The sequence below is a fragment of the Chelmon rostratus genome, chromosome 14, assembly GCF_017976325.1.
Source record: "Chelmon rostratus isolate fCheRos1 chromosome 14, fCheRos1.pri, whole genome shotgun sequence".
NCBI classification, from domain to species: Eukaryota; Metazoa; Chordata; class Actinopteri; order Chaetodontiformes; family Chaetodontidae; genus Chelmon; species Chelmon rostratus.
In genome coordinates, this window is record NC_055671.1 from 3,830,154 (window position 1) to 3,850,971 (window position 20,818).

The 20,818-nt window shown below is 41.9% G+C and overlaps 1 protein-coding gene across 1 annotated transcript in view; it reads left to right on the plus strand.

The window, feature by feature from the left end:
• dscama (Down syndrome cell adhesion molecule a) overlaps nucleotides 1-20,818 on the plus strand; it is a 93,030-nt gene that overhangs the window by 18,417 nt on the left and 53,795 nt on the right. The window contains exons 2-3 of the mRNA XM_041952023.1: nucleotides 4,492-4,809; nucleotides 4,943-5,092. Coding sequence (XP_041807957.1) covers nucleotides 4,492-4,809; nucleotides 4,943-5,092 — 468 coding nt within the window. The remainder of the gene's footprint in view (nucleotides 1-4,491; nucleotides 4,810-4,942; nucleotides 5,093-20,818) is intronic.

Here is a 20,818-nt window from a genome sequence, read left to right on the forward strand (position 1 = left end):
ACATTTTTTCCTCATGACTTAATGTTTAAGCCTGCATCCTTGATAATTTGACAGTAGACAAAAACATGCATGCAAAATGGTCAAGATTTTTTTTTTTTTTTTCATTTGGGCCCCCTCATTGCATGCGTAACCTTTTTATATGTAAAAATCCTGCAGTATGGCCCGATGAGCTAAAATGGCCCATTTTATGTCAATAGCTTCTCATGTTTTATCACAGAAACTTCAGACGTTCTGTGCTCCCTCTTATCATATATACAACCTGCACTTATTACAGAAGAATCATGCAATATAACCCAATACAATTTTGACTGGCACCTTCCCGATATTAAAGTCTGCTGTTCTATTTCCACTGTTCCTTTCTGCCATTAAAAGTTAAGACTTCCATTTTCTCCGTTTGAGGGTGGGGTTCAAATATAAAGCGTGCTTTATTATTTGTTAATTTAGATACAGATGATACAGCTTTTCGTTTCAGGGCTATACTGTATTTTACATCACTGCATTTCACTGTATTTTTTGTAATTTTAAAGTAAAAGACCTGTTTGTGTAACTAAGACGTTATAAGATGATCACCACTAAAGGTTCTTGTGATGTTCAGAAATACAGTATAAAAGTATAGTAATACAAAATACCAGAACACTTTCAGGTGCACAGCTGATTAATGCATGTCATCACACATTCGTGCACAAATACTTTTGTTTTGCTTTTTGTTTGTTTGGTTTTGAAGCATCCATAGTTTTTACAATATGTATTTCATATATTTGCATTGTATTGGTATGAACTGAGAGGAGCCTTTAGATAACACAGTTTGTGACAGTGGGGCTTTAAACTGTGGACAACAAGTAGTCTGCTGATCAGCCGTAACACCCTGCTATTCACAACAGATGCTGAGATTTTATGATCTTCTTGATGGCAAGTTTTCCTACTTGAGACAACCACTGACAAGCTGCTACTCTGTGTGATAACATGGCCATAAATGAATCCTTGGTAAGCTCTGCAGGTGTCATTATGGGTAGTGAGCCATTTAATTGTTGCTTTACCTTGTGATAATGCAGCTATATTCAAATCCAGCTATATATTTGTTTAAATGTATAATTTTGAAGAAATAAGAAATAGTCATTAATGTAATAAATAATCTGTCTAATCTGCAGTTGGTAGTATGGACTCAAACTTGGGATTTGTAAGATACAACCTTCCAAACTGATGATTGAATGGTGTACGAGTAGCCAAGTGAGTCATCACACAGCTGTCAAAGTATTTTTTCAGATGCAGAGAGAGTCCTGTAAAAGAACAATAAAAGCTGAAGGTTATTTATCTGTGTGTCAACTGCAAAACAGGTCAGACTGTCACACAGTACACACAAAGCCCAACCTCATACATGCACACTTAGAGGCAAACACAAGTGTGTGTGTGTTGGAAAGCTTTATCAGCACACTTGTTTTTGAGGTCTCCACTGTTGTCAGGTTACCCATTTATTGGTAAAAGGACACCTCAGTGTTTGATTCTTCATCTAAAGTCCCAAACGATCAGTGTTTATGGTCCTACTTGTTCAGGTTTCAGTGTGGCCCAACTCGTAGTGAATAAAAAAATCTCCCAGATCTGACGTGCCATGGCTCTTCCGCCTTTTCTTACCATCCCTTGGATAAGAAACCACCTTCAGGTATCTGTCGACAAGTACAGCCGTTCGCCTTTCAACACCTCCAGGCCTGGCCCTCAGAGTACTGCATGTGTGAAGCGAGTGCAGCTCGAAATGTGTGGAAACATGTGTACTCCATGGTGTTTGTTTGTCGTAACAGGTTGAACGACCAGTGGGTGGAAGTGGCCGGTGATTTGAGTGCGCTCATTAGGAATTTATGAAGCGCTAAAATGTTTGGTCTCTGGGGAAGGGGGATTGGCAGCTGTCGCACAGGCAGGCGGGCGACAGGAGGAGAGCCCACGACAGAGAGAGCAGAGGCTGTAGAGATGTGGTAGAGATGCCTTGAATATTTACAGCAGTTTACTGACAGTGGCTGTTTGCAGAATACCACTGTTAACATTAGCTTTCATGGCCTAGACTGCACCTTTTTCACCCGTATTGTCTACTTTAGATGTAAATGATTTCAATGAAATGAACCTGCCGTCTACTTAGTTTTTCAGTATTTGCATGGTAGCACCAAACTGCTGTTATCCTTGTCTGGTCTTATAAAGACAACATTCAATCTAATCTTCTGAAACACAAAGTGTTACTGGCCAACTTTATAGCTAATACATCTAAGTGATGACGGACCCTGTCACTGTCAAAACACATGCAAACAGAGAAAACACAAGCAAAAGAAAACATCTTCTATCAGTAGCATTTAGAAAAAGAGACCTTCATGAGGGTTATAACGTTCAAGTTTCTAGAGTTGTTGATTTAACTGTATTTGGAGAGGTCATTTTGGAAGCTGCACTTTGTGGTGGGACGGTGTCCCTTTTTTTCAAATCCTAATGTTGGCAGGTATTAAGCTCTGAGGACCACCATGCGTTAGGACAGTGGTCTGCTAGAACTGTGGAAACAAGTAAAAAAAATCTGCAGAGGAATACCTGCTTCAACTTTAACCCATTGGTGCCAACCGCAACCCACAGTTTTGAGTGTAATCGCAACTGGAATTGACACACAATACACACTGTATTGCATTCACGATGAACTAATTAAATGATTGATTCAGTTAATTACCTGTCCGTCAGAAAACTGCCGACTATGGCATCATTCATTTGTACATGAATGCCGTCTCCTCTTGTGCAGAGACAATCAAGAATGTGCAGATGGCACAGAGAGATAGGAACTGCAATAAGTGACACTAATGGTAGAGAAAGAGTCCTCAAAACCGCAGATTTACAGAAATTTGATACAATTGGGATTCTGCAGTTATCTCATTTATGACTATTTATTTTCTCCACAGCTCAAATAACAGGGAAAATATTCACAAAGCCAGTGGATGTATCAAACAAGTCCTTCACCCTTCCTTGGGATCCAGCCAGTGTACATATCCTGGCTTCGGTCCAGCAGTGTGGGTTGTCCATTACAGCAAGGAGTTGCATTGTCAGTTTTTATCCAACACAGTAACTTACTACAGGGGAAGTGCATCGCATTACATCGACTTGCTTCATCAGTTAAGATGACTTGGAAACATCCTCTGCTGCGCATTGTGTAGATGAACATGACAAATTGACAGTGTACTGGCTTTTAGGGCTTTTTTTTTTTTTTTTTTTTTTTTTTGCCAATATCCAAATTTTAATTATGGAAACAGATTCTCTGAGAGTGTTTGACACCCCAGCAACAATATAATTGTTGCAGTGATAGATCACTTATTCAGATCCAAGAGTAAACCTTTCGGAGGCAACTGAAGCTATGACAGCTTTTAATTCTGATGAAAGCATAGATGCAAATTAGTTTGTCAAGAGAGAATGTATGGTTGTTTAGCTGCGTGAGGGTAAACACAACGACAGTAAAACAGTGAAAAAGACGACGTTTAAGCCTCGAAACACTGATATGATCTAACGGACATTTTGCTGACACAAAATGACAGTCCCTCCTGTTATAAATGTACTATTTGTGTTCAAGATGATTACTTAAGCTTGAGTAATAATGAGTTTCCCCCCATGCATTTACTTAGAACTGCCTCTATTGTTGGAACATCACCCCTGAAGCCACTGGCAGCAAGAACTCGCTGGATTTCTGAGAACTTTGTTGGGTTGTGTTTGCCCTTAAAGCTTTCTGGTTGGTGCAGAAAAGGACTGTGGATATTTTTTTTTCCTGCAGTAGGGCTGATAAATCTGCCAATCAATGGCTGGATTAATTGTTTAGCGTATAAACAATAAAAAAAATGTGTGAAAATGTCACAACTTCCCAGAGCCCAGCCCAAAACCCCAAAATACTGAGTTTTCAATTATATACAGAAAAAACAGTACATCCTGTCATTTGAGAAGAACCAGGTACCAGAGGATGTTTGGTGTTTTTCTCAATTTTTGCTTGAAAATGACTATAGTTGCAGGTTATTTCTCTCTCAGTCGATGAGTCGACTTGTTTTGGTGTTCTGTGTCGTGTGCACAGATGTGCATGTTTTAGAGGACGGGTGTGGCTACAAACGTGCATGTTGTGCAGGCAGGTCTGGCGCTCTGCTGGTTCTGTTGTTTCACATCCACTGCTGCTGTCCCAGAGCTTTGCTGCAATTTCTCTTCATAGACAACAAGAGACACGCTCCTGCAATCTCCCTCCACTGCAGTGAGCACAAACACAATGGTCAACCAGGGAAAAACACACTTGGCCTAAATTCAGAGAGGAACATGCAGGATGCAGGATAGCACAATTCTGTCAAATATAAAAGTCATTCTGTTATGTAGTGGGGTTTAACAATAGGCTGTACAGCTTGTCAGTTGAGGTATTTAGAGAGTTCTTTGCTTTTCAAAGCTTTGATAGGAAGTAAAAAACAAATATCTAATTGCTTGTCTAACATCTCCTTTCTCTCCCTGCAGTTTTCTGTGAAGATCTACGTTCCAGCTTATATTTTGTCAATGCATCTGTGCAAGAGGTAGTGTTTGCCAGCACCACAGGGACATCGGTGCCCTGTCCCGCCGCAGGCGTGCCCCCTGTCTCACTGCGCTGGTACCTGGCCACCGGCGAGGAGATCTATGATGTGCCAGGGATCCGCCATGTGCACCCCAATGGCACCCTTCAGATCTTCCACATCCCCCCTTCCAGCTTCAGCAAACTCATCCACGACAACACCTACTATTGCACAGCGGAGAACCCCTCAGGGAGAATCAGGAGCCAAGATGTCCACATTAAGGCTGGTCAGTTTCTCTGCTGAATGTCATGAATGTGTACACCTGTGCATTAGTCCATTATGAGGAGTGGCTTGTCTTCAGTCAGTATTGGTAGTTTTCAGTGTCTTACACAACATGCTTGTCTGTCCCTTCCTGTCAGTCCTACGAGAGCCCTACACTGTCCGGGTGGAGGACCAGAAAGCCATGAGAGGCAATGTGGCGGTCTTCAAGTGCATTATCCCTGCCTCAGTGGAGGCCTACATCACTGTTGTGTCCTGGGAGAAAGACACAATGTCAATCAACGCTGAAAGTAAGTTGTGGCATCTTTCTTTACTACAGCAACTAAAGTCTAAAAGTTAAAAATCCAAGTGAGCATACATGGTAGTGTGACATTGGCATCAGTATTTAGTGGCTGATGTGGATCTTGTTTGCCTCTTTGCCAACTTATTCTTGGGAGATTCTTATTCATCGATTGTTATGAGACACTGTACTAATGAACACGGCCTGGATGATTGATTTGATTTATTGTTATACAGGTTAGAATTTATTCATTTTACCACATTAATTTAGATATTGGTATACGAAGGCAACACAACAGATGAGGACAGATCATTGTGGAAAGGAGATTTCTTTATAGTTCTAAGTGGGCTGCTATAAACTATAAACTACATGAAAATACGAGACAAGAGGGGGTCTTATTTTGAAATGCTATAACTTCAACAGTACAGCGGGACTGAGACAGAGGTTCCCATTTTTGTTTATCTTACGATCATACTGTGATGACAGTTAATGTTACAGTGTTCCCTAAAATGCTGTAACACCATAAGTGAAGTTTATCCTGGCCAAATGACAATTTTGAGTGGTTTCTGTCATGTGGAGAGCTCTGTGACAGCAGAGGTGTGTCTTGACTGTACAGATCTAGCTAGCCAGGCCCATTCTGTGTGTGTGTGTGTGTGTGTGTGTCTGGGTCTGTGTATCCACATCTGTCTGACCCAATGACAGTGAGGTCCCACTCCTCTTCCTCCGCCTGGTCTTCCACGAGAGCGCAGGCTGCCAGCCATGTCACTTAGTCTCAGTGTATTGACCCATTTCTCTGGCTGATAGGAAGCACTGCAGCACTCCGATCATTCAAATCACTTAAATGGAACGCTCGCCTGCGTGATTGTTTCCCAGCCCTGGGGGGCAAATTCACTTTATGTGGGGCATTTAGCAAACTCAATAGACAAGAGGTAATGTCATTTTGCTTTTGGATGGAGGGCAAATGCTGGCTAGCGACTGCTTTTTTTGTTGACGTTTCACATTTGTCCGCTGAGGCGAAATCGGCCATGTTGAAATCTATAGCAATCTCTTAATTGTCCATAAATGGATTTGCCGCAAGCATGTTTTCAGATATGGGCGTATCTAAGGGTTACGTTGCTGCTAGAATATTTGCTGTACTGCAGGTTTTCTCATTTTGAATAGATTTTTGGACTTTTTGAACTTATCACTGAATTGTTTATCAATACGGCTGCAAGTTTTAACTGAATAGTTTGGATTACTGGATCTTTGAGAGGAAAAAAGTTTTAGAACTGTCAAAACAAAGTGTTTATATTGGGCGATAAAAATCTTCACATCTGTAGCCGTCAGCCATGTAAACGCTGTCAGAAAAATCATCCCGCCACCAATCCACTGCTCTTCTCCATGCTAAATAATGGATGACGGAAGCCTATGAATCCACGAGCAAATGGTCTTTATTCACGTCTCAGTGCACGCATTCTACTGACACACCGTCCATTCCCCTCATCCTCTGCTACACACAGTTTTAGTGCACTTTGTGTGTGTGTGTACCCATTTCTGTGAGTCTGTATGCACACTAACTGACATCCCAACACAAGATGGCTTAACCCCTCATCTCGGTGACCTAGCTTGGACTTTTTAATTTTTAATGGATAAAAATAATATCAACACTCAGACTTCAGACAAAAAAGTTTGTGAAATGTAGCTTTTCTGTCTCTGCCATGAATAATTAAACTGGCTTTTCAGTTTGGAAGGTGTAGCATGGTGTGCAGGGTACATCAGCCAGGCCTCTGAAGGTCTCACTGGACGTAGACCCTTTCGAGATGTTGCAGGGTTGACTAACAAAGAACCACTTAAAGAGCCCCGGTGTCCATTAGAAAAGAATGGAAAATTATGATGAAAAATGCATTCAGTCAGGACATCCAATAAAAGCAGAAGTGCAGAATAGCTGTCTGATATAATGGTTGTATGGTGGTCAAGGGTTTTAACTGAACTGCTGTTGAAAATATACAGTCCGTGCTCCAATATTGACTCTAACTTGTTTTACTTGGGAAAACAAGATATTACTGCTAATGAAGCCAGACATTTTTATTTTTCGCATGTATTTTTTTCCCTTGCATTTGTATCAAGAAACTTTATGACACATTAATTTGCTTTGTAAACAAGTTTAATTATTTCCACATACAGGACACATTTTTCTCATTTCCATTCACTTATAAACTACAGTCCTAAACTAAATCACTTCTTAATGAGGACTGATGTTGTTTTCTGTGTTATTCTGTGCAACAACCAAATGTGTGGAAGCAAGGATAAGGCTAAACTGTTGTTAGCCATGACCCTACAGCTAAAGTGACTTATCATCGCTTTGTCCAATGAATTTGCTTTAAGATTGTAATTAACTGTAATACAATTAAAGGTACAGAACAGGAAAATGTGTGAGTTTGGACAGTGGCCAATAGTTTTACCTGTGATTAACTAAAAAAGCAGTTGTGTGTCATTCAGCAATATAAAATGCTTATCTATGTGAGTATCAAGGCAAGTTGGGGGAATGAATCAATTCAAGAGCTGCAAATTGTCCTGACTAAGAGGATTTCAGTTATTGTTTAGAGCCAATAGCGACCAAGTCTGATCGTGATGGACTTACTGGTTTTCGACTCAATAGGATCATTGAATAAAATCTGTCATTGTATGATAAGGCTCTTAAAGACGGCCCTTTCCCAGGAGGGATCCAAATGGCAAGGTTGACTCCAACTGCTGACCAATGGTTGGTATATAACTGTATACACTATAATACTGTATACGCTTAATTTACTTCAGTGACAATGCAATATGTATAAATTTGTTGTCATTATAACATATGTCTTTTCATGATCTTGTTGTTTTCACCATTGTTAGTGTATACATGGTGAAGTCAACCCATGTGGCCAATCGAAGCACCAGTAGGACATTAATTTCACAACATGGACTCATGCATCTGACTGCTGCCTGACCAGCAGAGTTAATCCTTGTCAAGATGCCAAACAGTAATCAGAAGTCAGGGCCCAAAAGAAGAGAATTTAAGGGGTCAGTGAGGAAAAAGAAAATGAGAAGCAGATGCGTTGTTGACTATGTCAGTTTTCAAAACAATATTAAAGTTGTGTTTTAAACGTGTGAGGTAGCTGTCTTTACAGTAGCTCATGCCAGTGGATATCCTGTTTTTTCATCATCTGCGGTAATGCAGTTAAAAGCTTAGATTGATTTATCACTGTGGTGGTTGTGGTAAACTCTGACATCCAAGACTTGACAGCAGGCTGATGAACAGGAAAATCCAATCTGTCAGACAATGAGTAAACATGGCGGTCAGTAAACACATGATGTATATTGGGAAGCTTCTTGCTGTAAAAGCAACACTGTTTTTTTTTTTTTCTTGTTTTGGATCATAAAGAAAAACAGGACTTCATTTGAGATCAGAGTTGATGTAGTTGTATTTTTTGGTAATTAGTAACATCTTTATCATATATGGTGGAAGATGCATACGAATAGCACAGAATTGTGCTGATTTGTAACACTGGATTTACGTTAAGGTAGTGCCGCTGAGAAGCCTGGTGGTGATGGTGACATGAAGCAGTGGAAGCATTTGTGTGTGTGTGTGTGTGTGTGTGTGTGTGTGTGTGTGTGTGTAGGTGAGAGGTCCTGTTGTGTGGTGGATGACCCATGTCCTAAATCAGTGCAGTGTCAGCTGTTAAAAAAGATTAGAAGGCCCAGACGACGACTGTGATTAGACTCTGAGTGAGACAGCGATTAAAAAATCACCTCAGAAAAAAAGATCTAAAACTTTGTACTTTTGTCACGCCTGGTGGAAATGTGTGCATTTCCTGTTGGGTTGCTTTGATGCGCTGCGATGGGCTATAGCTGGCTGCGGCTGTGTTGCTGTGCAGGGCCATTCCCCAGGTGCAGCCTGTGCTGCAGTCACTGAGGAGGCCTTGTAGTCATTTGCCTTGGCCTGACGCTGCCTGCTCTACATTCAGCACCAGTACGGCCGAGAGGGGGCCGACCCCCCAGCACCACTGCGGAGACTCACACACACATACAAAAACACGCACACCCACACGGGGGCTTCTTTTCATTCAGCACACGAGTTAAGCGCAGGGGCCGTCGGCCATCACACAGATTCTCTTTGCTCTGCTCAGCCCTCCCTCGTCTCTCCTCCGTTTCAGCCTTTTCTTCCTTTGCCCATGGCTCTCCTTGCACACACATATACACGTCTTAAACATCTACTTATTTCTTCCATAACAGCGCTGAATGAAGACCAGTGATTATAGGTTACCCAGTTAATGCTGCTGGGTTTGGTAGCATGTAGAGACATTTGTTTAAAGATATTCTAACACTTTCAGTCTGGCCATTTGCTAAGCCATCTTGTGCATTTCACAGTTTCTTTCATGTTTGTTGACATTTGGAATGTGTGTTGGAGTTATTTCTGCAGCCAGTCTCGAGCCCCGCAGACACTGCCAAGAGGGAGAAGAGCCAGCAACACTATGTTGGTTTAATTGGCTGTGTATAATGGGCCTTTGAAGTAAATATCAAGAGTTACTATCAAAAGGCTGCTGGACGTTATCATGTGTTTCCACAGTGCCCACTGTTTCTCCTCCATTCCTCCTCCTCCTCCATTTCAAGGCAGCTACAAAGCCGGGCTGGTGTGGAGCCATGCAAATGTCTGTGGGTTTAGGGTTGCACAGCTGATGGCGGTTGATGTAAGCAAAACTAAGATGACTTGTGTGTTTTCCACTCATCCCCGAGGCAGTTGTGTTAGTTAAAACAATGTTATCAGTTCACATAAGTGTTAAATGAACGTGTAACGGCAGCAAAAATGAAAATAAAAGGGAGATTATGTCAGTGAATAAATTCTCATTTTTTGCCTTCCTACATCAAAGCCGAAGTGTATTCTTAGAAGGATAGCAACTCCTGTATCACTGTAAACATTTACCTGGAGGGCAGAATGGGAGGTAATCATTTGCCATATACTGTGTGTTGGCGCCTACAGGTAGTGTGGTAAAATGAATATCTTTTGTCGGTAGCAGCCTTGCAGCTCGCTCACTGTCGGTTTTGCCCTTTTCTTAGAATGCTATGTAGGAAGCGCAGCCATTGGTGCAGCACAACATTGAGCTGGGGGCTTTGGTGGGTGGGTAATGGTTTTACTGGTCCCTGTGTGGAGATGTGAAGGAAGACGGAGGGGAATTAAAGAGGGGGAGAGAAGAGAGAGGATAATTCTCTCTCTCTCTCTCCATCCCTACCTCACTCTGTCGACAGGCAGGGTTGGGACTCTGACGTGTGACAGGCTGGGTGTAGAGTCTTTTTCCAGCATTCGCCATTCTGTCTGCCCATGATTGGCTGGAGTCTTGTTATTCACGCAGAAAAATGGGTCAGGTGGCCTGTGGAGAATGGAGTGTTTGTATGGACGGATGGACGGACAGCACAAACACACACGCATACCTACACATGCATCCCACACAGACCAGGATTATACTCTGCAGCAGAGCGGTGGTGGCAGATAAATAACAGATAAATGAAAATAAGTCCAGGTTATGTGGTCAGCATCTCTCATGTTGAATTCACTGTGTTCTCTCACAAGCTGCGAGCTGGTTCTCTCCTCACACCCAGTGGCAGGGGCTTAGCGAGATAAATAAAGGGTTGCACTGAAGGAAAAAAAAACTGGGAAGAAAATCAATACCTGTGTGCTTGAATCTGGCTGCAGCTGCCACAAAGCATTATGGGAACATGACGGGTAGATACACTCGGGCTGGGCAGTGTGCAGGCAGCATGATAGGCTATAAGTGAAAAAAAAGAACAACAGAAACACAAAAAAAACTAATTGGCCCCATAAAAGTATATGCAATATAAAAAAGATAGATAGATAGATGGATGGATGGATAGATAGATAGATAGATAGATAGATAGATAGATAGATAGATAGATAGATAGATAGATAGATAGATAGATAGATAGATTTATTTAGGATTCAGGACAGAAAAAATTATAACCCAGTCATAATTTGATCGACATATTGTGTACTTTTCAAAAATAGGCTTCAAAGTACTTTACAAAAGGACAATCAAGAAACTGTATGGATCAGGATAAAAGGATATAGAAAAATTAGATCACTAAGATACAATATATTTATTGTTTGACAATTTTTTTCATTGATTTTTGTAAATATCTGCTTATTCTGAATTTGATGCAGCAACACGTTTCAAACAAGTTGGGACAGGAGCAACTAAAGACTGGGAAAAGTGTGAAACGCTCCAAAAACACCTGTTTGGATCATTCCACAGGTAAACAGGTTGATTGGTAACAGGTGAGAGTATCATGATTGGGTATGAAAGGAGCCACCTGGAAAGGCTCAGTGGTTCACAGTGGGGATGGAGCGAGGTTCACCACTATGTGGACACATGATTGTATAAAAGATATTCCTGCATGGGCTCGGGCGTGCTTCATCAAACCGTTGTCCCTAAACACAGTTCATATGCAAATTGTTCAGTTAAATACATAATAATTGTAATTGTCCACCTCCCCACAAAGAAAATATGAGTAAATATGAATAAACATGTGATTTTTTTTTTTTTTTTTTTTTTTGCTTAAAGGTCCAGTGTGTAGGATTTAGTGGCATCTAGCAGTGAATTGGCAGATTGCAACCAACTGAATATCCCTCGCCTAACGTGACATCACAAAAGCCACTTTTCAGTCAGTGTTGCTTACTGTGTAGATGGAAAGGGCTCATTCTAAGGTTATGAAAAAACACGATTCTTATTTTCAGGTGATTATACACTAATTAAAACATACTTATGAATATTATGTTCCATTTCTGCCAATAGATTACACACTGATCTTTTAGCGGTTGAATCCAAACAGCTGAAGTCATTTCAGAATGCGTTTGGTATGCTACCATGGTATCATGACTGCGTCAGACCTTACGTTTCAGTGAAGCATTGTAATGAATGCTTCATTATAACACTCCAGGTGGAGAACGTTTCTGTACATATGAGTTCGCTGTTCTAATGACATGCTTACCAGTATGTTACTAATGTGTCACACGTGTCCAGTATTACTGTAAAACATCACCATTAGATTATGCTCTGTGTGCTCACTACATCCCTCTCCACACAGCCTGCTGCTCCAGTCTTAGCCTGAGACTGACAGAGATATTAATTAAATTGGCTGATGCCCTTTCTCTCCCTTTACTGCACTGGCACTGCAATGATCACACTCCCACCTCCGTACTGTGCTGTTTGCTCACCAATAACCGCAATTTGTTCTTTATTAAACTCTCGGGGCTGGGAACAATTAGGGTGTGAGCTGGAGGTGGTGGTGTATGTATGTGCGCGCGTGTGTGTGCACGCATGCGTATATTTGCGCGCAGGCAGGAGGAGGAGGAGGAGGGTGGTCGGGGGAGATACTAAACACTGCTTAATCTTTGATAAACAGTGAGGTCTCCTTTGTGCCGCTGCAGTTTGGCACATCTTCTCCAGGCTGCTCAGCACTGTGCTGCGCTAGTTCATGGCTGCTGCCTCCATGGCTCCCAGACCTGGACGGAAGCCAGGTCATGCATGGCTCCCTGCCAAGATACAGATTAGCTATAAGCACAACATGAGCTAATCGTGGAAGGAGCCACCAATTAATTGGCACTTAGATATTCTGTGGACTGTATGGATTTGCGGCTGGATGTTATCAGTGGATCAAAGTGATTGGCGTGAATGTCACTGGCAGTTAGATATATTCACATGTAGCATATTGGGGGAAAAAGATTTGTTGTCTGGGTGTATGTATGATAAACCTCTGAGCTTCCAGCTATATGTAAATCACTGAATATTAAACTGCTGAGAGGGCTGGGCTGGGGCAGATTGTGTGTATGCGAGTTTGTGTATGTTTGTATGGGAGGGATATTGGACCACAGAGATCACTTACTGTCTGGTTTGGAGGAGGCAACATGACATGGATGATGCATTCAGGCCCAAATATCTCTGGGATTCACAGTGACGTGCAGTTTTAGTGCAAAGAGGATGATTTTACCCACTTCACAGCAAATTATGACACACATGGCACAGAGATGACAGGACCTCGAATGCCGTACAGAGACAGTAATTTAACCATCCTGCAGTCATTAAGGGGCAGTGATTTTCAGGGATTTAAGAAATTCTGTTTTGCATGTAAGGTCATCAGAGAACGCCAGATAAAAAAACAAAAACATTATACTCAGTGGCAGATTTGGTGGACAGCTAGATAAGCGTCAGTCACAGCTCTGTAGAAACACCTGTGTTGCTGCCTGCTGAGGGCTACGTGATCGCTCACTGTCAGCGATAAAAAAAGAAAGGTGATTCCCCCTACACTTCTCCATCTCATCCATGTTCAACCCTGCTGTAGTTTGACGTCAGAGAAAATTTTGAAAAAAAAAACCAAAATGATTTGCAGGGAAGACCTTTGACGCAACAAAGGCTGCTTGAAATCACAGCATCTGTGTAGGAACCTGCAGAGAGGCTGATGTGCATTTAAACGTGTGTGTGTGTGTGTGTGTGTGTGTGTGTGTGTGTGTGTGTGTGTGTGTGTGTGTGTGTGTGGTAGAGAGACAGCGAGAGAGTGGAGAAAAGTGTATTGGTGTGTGTGTTGGTGTGTAGGAGGAGGGAAAGGGGGAGTTGGCTGTGAATGGTTGCTCTTATCGCGTGCAGGCAGCTGCTGCAGTGTCTTTGAGAGACAGAGGGGCTGTCCATGCATGCCACTCACTCTGCCTATTCACAGCCTCCCTCCCTCCCTCCCTCTCTCGTTCTACCCCTGTCTGTGCTGCATTTTACAGCAAGGAAGTGAGCGAAAGAAAAAATGACTCGAGCTTTAACGCAGACTCATGACCTGCAGGCTCTCGGATTCTCGTCCTCGTGATGATTCTTATAACAAGGGACAGGCAAGAAATTAAATGTCATTGGGCATCGCCACATCTCCCCGACAAATGTTTGATTGTTTGTGCAAGTGCACACCGGTGTCCCCCTTTGTTGACACGGACATTTTAACATTTCAATAAATCATGGTTGTTTACACGCAAAAGCCCAGCAGGCCTCGTATGCGGCTTGTGCTATTATCATATTATTCATAGATTTAGTTTCTTTCATGCAAAGAGGGAAACATCCGGTTAAATCAGGTTGTTTTTTTGCCACAAAATCAGCATAGTTGCAAGTAGGTTCAGAAAACTCATTGTATTACAATTTAGAAAAAGTAACTCAGTGTAAAATCTGCACAGATGTCCCACAAGTCAATCATAACATAGCAGCAGTGACAATTCCTCCCCCTGCGTCACGATGCTAATCAAAACTACGAATAATGAAGTGAATTCATTCAGTGGGGAGCCGGTGCCAGTATAAAGGTGACCTGTGGAAAGGTATTTCCAAGACAAGCCGCCATGGGAAATCACCTTGATAGATGGACGTCTCTGGCAGCTAGGGAAGTGATATCCCCAAGCAATGCATGTTGCATGCAGAGTGCATGCCCCCCCCCCACCAGCTCACCCATCTTTACCCAGGTGCCCTGTCATGTATCGCTACACTCCTGCAGCAGTATTTTTTCAAGCTGTGATATGTAACCTTGACTCTGAAGGAAGCAGATGGTGAGAAAGGATGATTAAGAATCAGTTTGGACCAGAGGATCTGAGAGGCCTGCAGACAGACACTTCATGTTTTTATTAGAGGTGATCTGAAGAGAGATTTTTATTTTTAGGTTATTTTAACATTTTTCCTATTTATCAACTAAAGCAACTGAACAAGCAAGAAACTGATGTTTTATGGGCTTTCCTCTCATTTTCTTATGGCAAATTGAAAGATGAATTGTAAATGGATATAATGGATATAGATCTTTTTAAATGAACTATCTAAATAAAAGTATTTTTCACAATACTATATGAATATTTTATAAAAAAAATTGGAAAAGCTAATTTGTTACATATTCAAGGTGAAAGAGAAATTCCAAAGCTGCATATTTTCAGTTTTTCTAAAATGTTGGATTCATCTGATTTATTTACTAAAAAACAATGTTAATATTTTAGGAATGTGCTTAATTTTCTTTTTTTTTTTTTATTTAATATAATGGAACCTAAAACAGTTGTCTTTGTAATTACTGTATGACTCCTTATTGTGATAATAAGGCTTTCCTGTTATTTAAATGCAAGATTTAAAAATAATTTTATTTCTAAATAATTATGCAGTATTTTCTTATATGATTATAAGATATATGTATGTGTTTGAACTGAATGGATTGAAAGAATTTCATTTGACATGCAAACTCCGAGTATTGAAAAGAAAATGTTCTGCTGGTCTTGCCAACCAACGCTTTACATTATTTCGTCTAAGGTGAGGAAACCTAATTTTTTGGAAATGCTTGCATAATCCTTTAGTTCCACTCGGCAACTATAGAGAGAGATACAATACCGAGGAAGTCTGTGTAAAAATAATTCGGAGGACAAAGAAATTAAACTGATAAGCGAACGCATGAAGGGTCCTTTGCATAATCCCAGTTAATCCATAATGCAGAATACAGAGTGAACTGTCTAAAAATATCTCTAACTAGCTTCAAAAAGCTAACATGTATAATTAACATGTTCGGTGCTGCTGCTCTTTTTCTGCAGCCGCTGAAAATAATCAGACTTTTACAGTTTGGCTTTTAAATTGCATTTTTCTGAAATCACTGATAATAAGAGTGCAGAAAAAATCTTAAATGCAACTAAATGAAATAAATCTATCATACTCATGACGGTTGAATTTGATGTTTGTGTGTGTGTGTGGTGTGTTGGACCAGCGGTGATGAACCCCAAATAGATTTTTCTCTTGCATACAGTAAATAGTCATGTTGTTGCTGAGGGCCTGAGTTGATGCTGTCAGCTCCGCCTGATTGGCTGAAGCTTGCTATGACTCGTATCGCGTTCAGCCAATGCGGTTTGCTCGGGCTCCGCTCCTTTTTTTTTTCCCCACCCTAAATAAATTGCCTGGAGAAATTGAACAAAAAATTAGAGAAAGGGAGAGAGCCTTTCATCTAATTGAGAAGCTCATATTAGCTGTGGTGGGAAGATAAGCTCCTCTCTCTCTGCAGCTATTAAGCTCACTGTATGTTAGGCGGTTTCTTCTTTTTTCACTCCAGCTTGATTTTTTAAGCTGTCACCTCGGCGCACTCGGTGTCACTGAGGTGCAGGTTTAAAGTTATGTGTGTGTGTGTGTCCCAGGTGTGTCTGACACGCTGCTGTACCTGCACACATGTGCAGCACTTCAAAATGGAGACCACATCATGTGACCTTGTGCAGCTAGACACACAGGGGAAACACACACACACACACACACATTTTCCTCAGTTCATCAGCTGTGTTCACTAATTTTGGCACCCTCCTACACTTGTCAGCACACACACATTTATTGTAAGCATATACTGTGTTTCAGTATCAAATACATGGTGAAATTAAATTGCCTTTGACACATCCATATGTTCATGAAACATTAAAAAACGTAAAAAAAAAAAGAATATGACGCATTTCCTTTTCTTAATAAAAGAATGAACAATTGGATGCAACTGTGAAGAAACTATTAATTGTAAAAATGTAGCTATAGAAATGTGTTGTCCTCAGCCTGTGTGAGTGACGAACATTCAGTTAAATGCGTGCAAAGCATATGTTCTAATTGACATTGTGAATAAACCTCTTGGGTTTATCTTGTGGTCTGATTCTTGGGGTGTAGACGTTCTTCCTGATTACATTGTGTCTTCTAGTGCCTTGATCCCTTTAGCCCCCAAACCAGGATTACAATTCCACAATATAATCCTGGTTGGGCGGCCTGGGGGTCATACTGCAACCCCCAAATGTCTTGGCGTGATTGTGATACTGTAGGACTCTTGGAGGGGGGAGAAAAGCAATTAAGTGGTGGTTTACTGGTGATTTGTTAATCTTCTCTCAACAAGAGTGAGGAGAGAGGCAGACCGGTAAAAGGTTCGCTCTGTCTCGGCTGCTGCTGCCGCCGCTGCCGCTGCTGCTGCTGCTCTGGCTTACTGCCTCTTTCAGTCCAAGGCAGCCATTTTGTGTCAGCCAGTCTGTGTTGCTAGAACAATGCTGGTTCTCAGTTCACATTGAAAAGACTGGCTGATCAGGAAAATATAGCCCAATTCTTTTTTGAACATATTTCAGCTTGGAAAGAGAACATTTAATGAAATGGTGCATTATTAATGTGGTGGAGGCCCTTTAGAGACTCTATTAAAAGGAGCAGGTGATGATGAATGTTTGAGCTGTGTCTAGTCTGAGAGGCCGTTTGTTTAGGGAAACCTTTAGATGCTTTGAAACAGCTGCGATCCACTTCATCACGCCAAAGCTGCATAAAACAAGCAACAGCAAAAAAGAGCATCCAAGGGATCCAGTCCAGGTTTAGCTGCAATTTATGTCATGTTACAGGATCAAGCCTGTGTTTTCAGCTGGAGGTGAGAGGGTCCATGTCAGGAAGCCCTCCCCTCCACACACACACACACACACATACACTGTCCTCTCTAGAGGCAGGTGCGCCGTCATCAGCTACAATCATTCTCCTGGAGCTCAAATAATTCCTTATCTGTGTGAAAATAGCGTCACTGTAGTGTGCCCATGCAGGGCCTGAGCAAACACCGTCCATCTGAGCGATCGGTCGGCCCATTCAAAGAGGCCCCATAATGGCCGGCTTCTTCTCGCCTTGTTTGCTCTGTGTTTTGTGGCTTTGGCGTCTGGCAGATGGACCATCAGGGATTATACCTGCTAATGAAGAGAGGTGGAAGAGGGTGGTGGGTGTTGGGGGGGGCTAAAGGGTGAAGGTTTATTACCTGTTATGATGTATCTAAGCAGAGGACAAAGCTGCTGGTTCTCATGCGACTGGATGTGTTTAAGGTGGACAGTTCATGAACTCTGCTTTGTATGTGAACTGAGATTATTGGTAATTTACAGGCTGTAGTCTGGAGAGTTTGCAGCTTTTGTGATGCATTAGTGAATCTCAACACATCTTTTTCCAAATTTCCACGAATGCAACATGGAAACAAATGTTGGTGGGACACAACAAAATAATTGTAACTTGACGACACATGAGACAGAGTTTATGTGTCTCTTACACTTACAGACATATTTATGATATTTTTGTTAACACCATTTTACATTGTCTTGGTCTACTTTGTGTTTTTTCGAAGCCATAATTTGTGTTGTGTTCACGGGCTGGTGCTCAGAGCAGCCACTGTTGTCAGATTCAGTGTGTAGATGTGGGTGATGTGGGTGGGGGCAGAGTGTTTCTTTTTGGGGGGAGGTGGTCATCAAGGTTATGACAGGGGAGCCTGGTGCCCACAGACCAAAAACTGGACCGAGATGCACAATGACCAGCCCTTCCAGCGTGATTACACAAGGCGTATGTCCAGACAGGATGGCCTAATCCCTGACAACCCCCCCCCCCCACACACACACGCCCATACACACAGTGGCACGCACGCACTCCCCCTCCCTATCCACCGGTTAACATATGGAGATGGGAGGAATTAGTGCAGTGGAAGAAAATAAATGAGTTAAAGCGGCCAGCAGCTTAGATCCCACAATATTTGTTCTTGGGTGACCCGTCTGTGAGTTTCTTGGAAGTGATGCACTTCTAGAAGGACAGACTCGTCTCCTTTATTTTGTTCTTGCTGTTCAGAAACTAAATACAACCAAAAACCCACACATTTAACATATCATGCACTTTAGTTTGATCACATTGTTTACAAGCACTTATTATGCATGTATTTCAGTGATGAGCACAGGCGGCGAGGTGTGGGATGCATTGTTTTTAAGACACACAATGGGACGACACCTCCCACAAAGCCACAGCCTGACCCCAACGGGCTCCTCGTGTGACCCCACCAACACGCCCCACCCCAGATTCAGCCCAGATCTTGTTAAATAGGATTAAGCTGGCTACCTGCCATTCAGTGGCTTGGACAGGACCTCTTATCTCCTGTCTTCAGATGGCTGCCAAGAACAACATAATGCACACCGACCTACATTAAACAATGCCACACACAGGTTTTGTACTACGCCTGTATCTTATGGTCAGTGTAGGTATTGTCTTCCCTTTGCTAATTTTCATGAGTAAATGTAAGTCACAAGGCCACTTACATGCCTAATTGGGATGTAATGACTAGCGTCATGCTAAAAGGCATTCAGGCTCAAGCCAGTTAAATGTTTTGCTGCTGAACCTGGCCAGTCATGTGTAGATCTGTCTGTGTGTGTGGACATGTGTCTGTCTTGTATAGGTCCTTCTCTATACAAGAAGAGCTGTATGCATGTATGCTTTGTATGAAGCTTTACTGCCCTTGCACTCTTCCTCCAATACACAAGTTTTGTCTATGTATTTAGCAGGATGGAGTCCTGATAAAGACTAGAGAGAGCACTGGAGTCCATGTCCTCCAAAGCACATGTGACATGTCTCGAGCACCCTCCCATACTCTCCCTCGAAGCAGGGACACCAATTCAGCAGTGTAAGAGGCTTTGTGGCCAAATCCCCAGTTGATCTTCATAAAGTTTGTGTCTTACAATTAAGTGCAGATGGTTTGCAGCTGGTTGTAAGGCTAGTAAATAACTTGGGCCTCTATTTTCGCCAGGGATTTGGTGGAGTAATCCCTCTCTCTGACAGTTTACCAGATTCAAATCAGTCTGGGCTTTGCTCTCCTTCCTCCACTTCTTCAACCATTTTTCCTCTCCTCCGATCCCCCTCATTCAATCAAAAGCTCCTTATCCTCATTTGAATATGTGATCATTTAGTGGGAGCGCACGCGACATGACTGTATCTAAGAACAGGGACGTGGGTGAGGCAAGAATCTCACTCAGTTACCCCTCAAACCCCCCTTTCAATCTAAAGCGTAGCGCAGATTGGAAACAGTGTTTATGGGACTATGAACAGAAATACAGGGACAGTGTGGACCCCATAGCTTAGCAACTGCTGTAGCAGATGCTGTTGGGGATCCGGTAAAATAAACAAACAAATCGCAAGCTGCCACACTGTATGTTCATACGATTTTGCTCTCTTTTACTTTTTTTTAGCAACAGAGGATTTATAAAGGACACTGCTGCTAAGCCCTTTTTTATTTGTGACGTTGTATCCTGCAAATGCAGTTTTCAACATGTTGGCTGTCACTTTGGCTGATAATTTCAAAGAAGGCACAATCCACTGGAAGTGTCTCACGTCCTGTACATCAAAGACTCTTTTGTGTTTAGAATAATAGATGTAAATGGTTTCATTGAATGGTCACAGGTTTAATGTAATATATTAAGAAAGCAAAACAAAGCAGACTATATTAACATCTTCTAAAGTGCCTGTCTATAGAAGCCATATGTTCATATATTGAACCTTGATACCAACTGAACAATTCAGTACAAACATACACAATCACGTCAGTATTGCTTAGCATTCCATCATATCTTTATAGCTCACATAATGCATGTCAGTTTGCATAGTGGACCCCTGTTAAGCAGATCTGTCTCCTGGGACGGTGCTGGGGCCCAGAGGAAGCCAAACCTAATGAGGACATAGTTACGGCACTCACACATCCTGAGAGAGCTGTGATCATTGGATGGTAAAAAGCAAGCACTCCCTAGGAAACAGCTTGACCCCGCTGCTCCTTGTTTCCTCATCCTGCCATTCCTATTATTCAAATATATTTATATATTTATATAATTATTTATCCGCTGTAAGTGGAAGGAGTCGGCACAGCAACACCTCATCTGCATAAGACA